Genomic DNA, 8,230 nt, shown 5'->3' on the forward strand with positions numbered 1-8,230 from the left:
GGCACTTTTATTGGCAAATGATATTTAGTTGATGGATTGTATAAATTAAATGTTTTAACTATGTTTAAAAATCCAATTTCCTCTTCTTTATTATCCGTTACTAATGTTGAATGTAATAATTTTTTACATAGAAAATTAGGACATATTAATTTTGATAGTATAAAAATGATGATGATTTTAGAACTAATTTCTAAGTATCATATTAAAAAAATGATAAATGTCAAATATGTGTACAAGCTAAACAACCTAGAAAACCTTTTAAATATGTAGAAAGAGAAACATGTTTGTTAGAATTGATTCATAGATATATATGTGATAGTAATGGAGTTTTAACTCGTAGTGAAAAAAAGATACTTTATAACTTTTATTGATGATTTTTCAAAGTTTTGCTATGTTTATTTGATTAATGCTAAAAGTGAATTATTTGATAAATTCAAATTTATAAAGTTAAAGTTGAAAATCAATTAGAAAGGAAAATTAAAATTTTGCATTTTGATAGATGAGGTGAGTATACTTCTAAGGATATGAATGAATTTTGTAAAGTGCATGGAATTATTCATCAAGTTACTGCACCATATTCACCTCAATCTAACGGAATAGCAGAAAGAAAAAATAGAATTTTAGTAGATATGGTAAATTCTATGTTACTTAGTTCTGGTTTGCCTAACCATTTTTTGGGAGAAACTTTATATTCTGATTGTTTTATTTTAAATAGAATTCCATATAAAAATTTTAGTAAGACTCCCTATGAATTATGAAAAAATAAAAAACCATCTTTAAAATTTTAAAAGTGTATGGATGTTTAACTAAGGTTAATATTCCTATTACCAAGAAAAGAAAAATAGGTTTTAAAACTGTTGATTGTGCTTTTGTTGGTTATTCTTTAAATAACAATCGTTATCGATTTCTTGTTTTGAATTCTGATATTCCTGAAATTGCTAATAATACTATTATGGAATCTAAATATACAAGTTTTTTTGAAACTGTGTTTTCTATAAAAAATGTGTTACCTAAACCTATAAGTGAATTTACTCCACCTATATCTAATAATAATGATTTATTAGAACCTAGAAGAACTAAAAGAAGTAAAAAATCAAAAGATTTTGGACCTAAGTTTTATACATTTTTACTTGAAAATAATCCTTTAATATATAACGGGGTGCAATGATGTATGTTGATTCTCCTTTTTGGAAAGATGCTATTAAAGATGAAATGGATTTACTTACTTCTAATAAAACTTTGATTATATCTAATTTTTCACCCGGTTGCAAAATTATTGGATGTAATTGGATTTTTAAGAAAAAAATTAAGAACCGATGGATTATTGAAAAATTTAAGACTAGATTTATTGCAAAGGGCTTTAAACAAGAAGGAGTAGATTTTTTTGATACTTGTGCACCAGTTTCTAAAATTACTACTATAAGGTTGTTAATTTCTTTAGTTTCTATATATAATCTTATAATTCACCAAATGGATACTAAAACAACATTCTTGAATGGTGAAATTAGAAGAAAAAATTTATATGGATCAACGCGAAGGTTTTATTAAACCTGGTCAAGAGAAAAAAGTGTGTAAGTTGGTTAAGTTTTTGTATGGTTTGAAGCAGGCTCCTAAACAATGACATGAAAAATTTGATAAAGTCATATTGTCTTATGGTTTTCAAATTAATGTTGTTGATAAATGTGTTTACTTCAAACAATTTAATGATACTTATGTTATTTTATGTTTGTATGTTGATGATATTTTAATTTTTTGTAGTAACATGCAAGTTATTGATAAAACTAAGTCATTTCTTTCTAACAACTTTGACATGAAAGATTTAGGTCAAGTTGATGTTATTTTGGGAATGAAAATAATTAAAAGTAGTGATAACATTGCATTGACTCAACCTCATCGTTTAGAAAAAAAAAAATTAAAAAGGTTTAAGTATAATGATGTTTCTTCTGCTTCTACACCTTATGGGAAGAATTAAGTTAAGAAAAAATCTAGGTGAAAGTGTTTCACAATATAAATATTCATAAATAATTGGTGATTTATTGCATTTAGTTAATTATATTAGACCAGATATTTCATATGTTGTTGTTGGTAGACTAGGTAGGTATACTCATAATCCTGATTCCACTCATTGGCATGCATTGAAAATAGTGTTTAAATATCTTAAAGGAACTATTGACTATGCTTTTCATTATTGTGGTTTTCCTTTTATTATGGAAAGTTACAGTGATGCTAATTGAATTTCAGATTCTGAAGAAATTAAATTAACTAGTGGTTATGTTTTTATTTTCAGTGGTGGTGCAGTTGCTTGGAGGTCTTCAAAGCAAACAATAATTTCTCGTTCCACCATGGAAGCAGAATTAGTAGCATTGGATATAGCTTGCACTGAAGCCGAGTGGCTCAAAAATTTTATTAGTGATTTTACTTTTATGAATAAATGCACACCGCCAATTTCCATTCATTGTGATAGTCAAGCTACTCTAGCTAAGGCTAACAGTAGAAATTTTAATCAAAAGGGAAGGCATTTAACTATCAGGCATAAATCCATTAGGCATTTAATTTCTCATGGTGTTATTTCTTTAGATTTTGTTAAGTCAGAAAATAATATTGCGGATCCACTCACAAAGGGTTTTTCGTGCCAACAAGTTATTCAAACATCACGAAGAATGGGACTGAAGCCTATAAAAATAGTTATCACAATGGACACCCGTCTTTAGAGATATGGAAATCCCATAGATAAAGTTCAACACGTAAAAATGAAATTGTATGGTAACTAAGGAGAACATATTAATTGTTATATTGGGAAAAATTTTTCGAGCTCTTTTCCTACGGTGTAATGTTCTCTACTGTGATGTAATTGGATGAGTTTAACTCTTAATGAATCCTGAAGCATAATTCTATGTGGGGTGTTGATCACAAACACTCTTGGAGGATTCACTTAGTGAATGTGATGGTGGGTTGTCATTGTGAAAATTTGAGCAATTTTCTAAAGACATTCACTTAGATACGTGGGCATGACCGTAAAAGTGCAGCATTGAAAAGAACTTTAAAAATTCATCCACTGCATATCCACTGCATGTGTGGTAAGTTTCTTTTTGGGTTACATGAACTAGTTCAAAACATTTTATATATTACTATATTCTTTCCAAATTGAAATCTACTAACATTAAGTGTACGTTCAAACCCTGAAGGTACCTTACACTAAATATACAGTTAGATAATGCTCAATAATTATATTTATATAAATTTATTTTTATTTTAATCATGTGGGGAATGATAAAAAATATGATTAAAATATAATAATAATATTTATTAATTTTTTTTTATGGTTAAAACTTACATGGTCTTTAGGAACAAAATATTATTTCTATAGACTCGGTTTACTAGCTGTTAGTGGAGCTGATTTTTAAGTCTAGACTAATATTTTTTTGTGCTTAAATTTTCCTATACATAGCACTCATTATAGCCTTGAAAAAACAACAAAAGAGTTTTTCTTCTTTCATTAAGCATTCATTCCTAATCCTTTTTTCTTTTATATCAAATTAGCTAACTAAGTATTTATAGTATTTGAGAATAGTTACTTTATTAAAGTATAAACATTTCTATATATATAAATATTGAGCATTGAAAATCTTTGGTTCAGGGAACTCTTAACTGCAAACAAAGAGTTCTAACGAATTGAAATATCTTGCGAGAGAGATGTGATAGTAAATTTACTTGGTGCAGACAGACCGTTTTCTCTCCAAGGTCATCGTATTTTGAGCGTGTTTTATTCCACAAACCCACATGCTATTTTAAACTCTGGTTAAGTTGTTTTGTTTAGTTGTTGTGTTTATTAACTATTATTGTTTGTGTCTCTATTGGTTGATTTATTTGACACATCTGTATTTTTTTTTCAACAATAACAAGTATAATATTTAAAATAGCAAAAAGAAAAACCATCTTTTTATCACAATTTAAAAAAAAAAAAATTAATGTACATATCTAAGTTATAAAATAGGCCAGTGAAAGCAAAATCCTAGCTACAGAATGAATACAATCTTAATTACCAAGCAGTGGTAGAAACCAGTATTGAAGTAGATGCAGCAGCAAAGTCCTGAAGGTCTAACTCATTTTCTTCCCAATTTTCTTCAATACATGCATTTTCACGAGAGAACCTTATCGCCTCCAATTCCATCGTCACTTGCTTCATTGTAGGTCGCTTCTTTCCACTAAGGTTCAAGCATCTCTTTGCAATGTTAGCAACAACCATGACTTCTTCCTTAATAGAATACTGCTCCACAATTCGAGGGTCAATTATCTCAAAAAGTCTGTTACTTTCCATCATTTGAATAAAACTTGTCGCTAAACTCACTACATCTTCAGACTTTGTTGAACAAATTGGTTCTTGTCCTGTCAAGAGCTCAACCAGCACAACCCCAAAACTATATACATCACTTTTCTCTGTAAACTGACTTGACTGAAAATATTCCGGATCTAAGTACCCAAAAGTTCCTTGTACTTTAGTTGTAAGGTGTGTTTGTCCTATTGCAACCGATCTTGAAATTCCAAAATCTGATACTTTTGCTTTATACTTTTCATCCAGGAGTATGTTTTTTGACTTGATGTCTCGATGAAATATTGGTATAGCTGCTGCAGAATGCAAATAGGAAAGTGCTCCTGAAATTTCAGTGGCAATTTGCAGACGCGTTGCCCATGATAATGGAAATTCCTCATCAACTTGTTCATGTAGATACTGAAAAAGTGTTCCATTGGAGATGAACTCATAGATAAGCAGAGGAAATTCTGCCTCCAAGCAACATCCAAGTAGCTTGACAACATTCCTGTGATTAATCTGTGATAAAATCACAACTTCATTAATGAAATGTTCAAATTTTGATTCATCTACTACATTGGATTTCTTAACTGCAACAATTCTTCCATCCACCAACATTCCTTTATAAACAGTACCTTGGCCACCTTGGCCTATAATTCTGTTCACATTGAAGTGATCAGTTGCCTTTTCTAATTCTTTTAAACTGAATATTTTGGCTTTCTCAATATTGTCTTGGCTTGAACTCTCATGTTGCTGTAACATTCTTTTGAAGAACTTTTCCCTCCGCTTGATATTCTTCCTTTTCTGTATATTTTTATTTAACCTCCTTGCTCCGATAATAAGCACAGTCAACACTATAACAACAGCACAAATACCTGAAAAGCTCAATTTAATTAGGGAATTAGAAAACTTGATAGTTAATTAGCTTAATTTTAGTAATTATGTCACAATTATTTGCAATTTATTGGTCTATAGTATATAAAAATTCACTGATCGATAATTTAATTTTAAAAAATACATTAAAATATCTCTGGTACCTTAAAAAGTATACTTACCAAAAATTATAATCCATTTTGTTTGCGGTACACATCTATAAGATCCATGAGTATTCACACATTTTAATATTTTTCGTAGACACTGGTCATAATTTGGATCTTTGCATTCATCAATATCTGATACAACAAAGTTAAAATGAGATGGAAAATATTAAAAAAAAAACTTATTTTTTTTATTATTTTTCATTGTTTGATTGTAATTTAAAAAATAAAAAATATTAATAAATTTATATATAACAGCATTAATAATATCTTGAAGTTAAAAAGTTACCTGTGCATCCAAGGTAAGGATTGCCCTCAAACCCAGGGTTACAAGAACAACGGAACGCTGGCTCATCGAAAGAGTGATCATTGTAGTTGGAGCAATTCACGGCTTCCGGGTCAACAATTTTCCTTCTGGTGGAATTGATCTTCCAATCTATCAGCATTGGAAACTGCACATTTGGATCCTTTTTCCTCCATGATTTGAGTCCTGATCCGCCTGCTAGGAATGCCAATTTGCAACCACTTTTGTTTCGATTAGCATCTTTATCCTGTAAAGTTGGATTGAAAACCATAACCAATGAAGGGATCACTGTTTGGCAGCAATTGTATCCATTACAATAATCCGTTAACCAATCTCTATCGGAAGCCTTTTTTCTGAGTTTAGGAAGCATTTCTCGCCAATCAACGTCATCCTTCTGGCCAAGGCATGTTGAATCGCAGCCAACCAATTGGGGGGAATTATGAGTGAGTAAAGCACGGGTGTTGCAACCTGTTGCAGTGAACACATTCTCGTCGGACAAAAAGAAAGGGCTTCCCGTCAAATTCACAAGCAAACCATTTTCCAAGCCTGAACAATTGGAAGATATTATTGGACTTTCGACTTCAATTGCGCTAAGATCAAGATCAATAAGGAACACTTCCAGATTGACGCGAGATAATAATGGTCTAGGAGGATTGACTGTGTTGTCGCACTCAATCTCAAACCAATCCTCCATATAACAATCATCACCCATTCCGAATGGATACGGAATGCTAATATCTCCGCAATGGTCTGCGCAGTTGGGCTTTGAAATGCGCGGCGCTGCCACTACCAGCTGAATGCTTATTAGCAATATTTCTAAACTGAAACTGATTTGAGACACTAATTTCACGCCCATTTTCTCCTGTTTGATCTCTCTTTCTTGAATGCCTATGAGTTCATGGAAGCTAATAACTGGTTTAAATGGGAAAAGGCTGGGGAAAAAAAAGATGAAAATTTTTCTTTGAACTTTCCAAATTAGAAAACATTTTTTTTCCCTAAAAAGGACACTTCGAAGATATTTCTTTGTAATTTCGAGTATCAACAGTCCATCTTTGCTAGCTCGATATTGAAAGCAATTTCTCAAGTCATTGGAGCTATTGCTATGGCTAGAAAAGTCATGCTTTCATTGCATCCACAATTTTGGGAGACAAAAGTCTAACACTCCATCAAACAAAAAACTAGTATCTTTATTGAAATGAGTCAAATCAAATTTCAATTAAGTAATATTATTATTTAATGTTGAAGAAAATTAATCAAATAAAATTGAAGTTAAAAATTTGAACCTAATTAAAATTAAAAATATTTAATCGATTATTAACTTTAATTGAAGTAATGGAAAATAAAATACATTTTTATATTATTAACTATTAAAAAAATCATATTTCTTACAACAAATATGATTTATTTAACAAAAGGGTAATTATAAATAAAATTATAATAAATTAATTAATTAATAAAAATCATATTATTTTAGTTATCAAAGAAAAAAAAATAATATCAAAAAATAATTATTTTAATAATGGTTATTTGAAGAATCAAATATATTTTTATTAAAATAATCTAATTTTATTCTTAATTCTTAAACCACAGCAAAATCCACATCCGAAGATCTAACAATTTTGTGACTAGTAAAGACTAGAATGGCATGGATTATGCATTTTTTGAGAATTCAACCCGCTAATAGAATAAATTTGAATTATTCGTAAATGAGTTTGTAATGATTCAAATTTTAAACTTAATATTTATAATGGATTCAGGTTTTATATATAAAATATCAATTACTTGAATTTATTTATATAAATAAATAGAAATTATATATTTTTAATATTATTATTTATAAATTTTTAAATGTATTCATCTAAAATTAGAATTTAAATACTTTGAAAAATATTAATTTTTAAATGAAAATTATTGATAAAGATATTTTTATATAAATTATATATATAATATATAGTATTGACCTTTGCATTGTGGAAATGTAGATTGGATGCAATAGAAAAGGTAGACATGTATTAAATTGAAATTAAAGCTAAGATTAAGGATTAAATTGAAATTAAAGCATGGGTTTGAACCAATTAAAATAGTAAATTCTATTTTTGGATAAATATATTTAAAATTGAGGATTTTCATTTAGTTTTAGAACAGAGTATTAATAAATTATGGATTTTAAGTTATAATAGTTATTAATAGTTTTTTAGAGTAATTTTGAAATATTAAAATAGTACTTATTAGATTCGGTTAAGAATTTTAACTAATAATATTTAATTAAAATAAAATTTAAAAAATAAAATATTAAAATTTAAATTTTTTTATTAAATTTTTAAAAATTAAAAAGTATAATAATAATTAAAAAAAATCTATTTATAATAGTAAAAATTTTAATATAAAAAATTTAAAATCAACTCCTAATCCATAAAATTTAGGTTTTAAACTTTGTGATTCTATCATATTTTTAAAAATTGTGCATTTGAAATTTTATTTTTAAAAAATTATTTTAAATTTTAAACAACTATAAAAATTAAATTCGATTTAAATTTACCGTAAAATTTAAAATTAATAATTTCCATCAAATATGAATCA

At 28.2% G+C, this 8,230-nt stretch overlaps 1 protein-coding gene across 2 annotated transcripts; it reads right to left on the reverse strand.

Annotated features, from left to right (window-relative positions):
- Window positions 1-3,912: 3,912 nt before the first annotated feature.
- LOC110625795 (wall-associated receptor kinase-like 8) lies at window positions 3,913-6,690 on the reverse strand. 2 transcript variants are annotated; one of them, XM_021771446.2, is made up of 3 exons: window positions 5,636-6,690; window positions 5,365-5,481; window positions 3,913-5,184 (listed from the first exon to the last, which is right to left on the reverse strand). In XM_021771446.2, the coding sequence occupies exons 1-3, from the start codon at window positions 6,504-6,506 to the stop codon at window positions 4,040-4,042; spliced, it is 2,133 nt and encodes a 710-aa protein (XP_021627138.1). In that variant the 5' UTR covers window positions 6,507-6,690; the 3' UTR covers window positions 3,913-4,039. The 2 variants fall into 2 exon arrangements, with proteins under 2 accessions (XP_021627138.1, XP_021627139.1); XM_021771447.2 differs by lacking the exon at window positions 5,365-5,481.
- Window positions 6,691-8,230: the final 1,540 nt, after the last annotated feature.

This window comes from Manihot esculenta, chromosome 11 (genome assembly GCF_001659605.2).
Source record: "Manihot esculenta cultivar AM560-2 chromosome 11, M.esculenta_v8, whole genome shotgun sequence".
In the NCBI taxonomy this organism is placed as follows: Eukaryota; Viridiplantae; Streptophyta; class Magnoliopsida; order Malpighiales; family Euphorbiaceae; genus Manihot; species Manihot esculenta.

Excerpts from the sequence above, each read along its gene's own strand:
- LOC110625795 (XM_021771446.2), bottom strand. The coding sequence starts at position 6,506 with ATGGGCGTGAAATTAGTGTCTCAAATCAGTTTCAGTTTAGAAATATTG. Across the intron at positions 5,482-5,635 it reads TCCTTACCTTGGATGCACAG|ATATTGATGAATGCAAAGAT; the intron begins GTAACTTTTTAA and ends TTGTTGTATCAG. Across the intron at positions 5,185-5,364 it reads AAAATGGATTATAATTTTTG|GTATTTGTGCTGTTGTTATA; the intron begins GTAAGTATACTT and ends TGAGCTTTTCAG.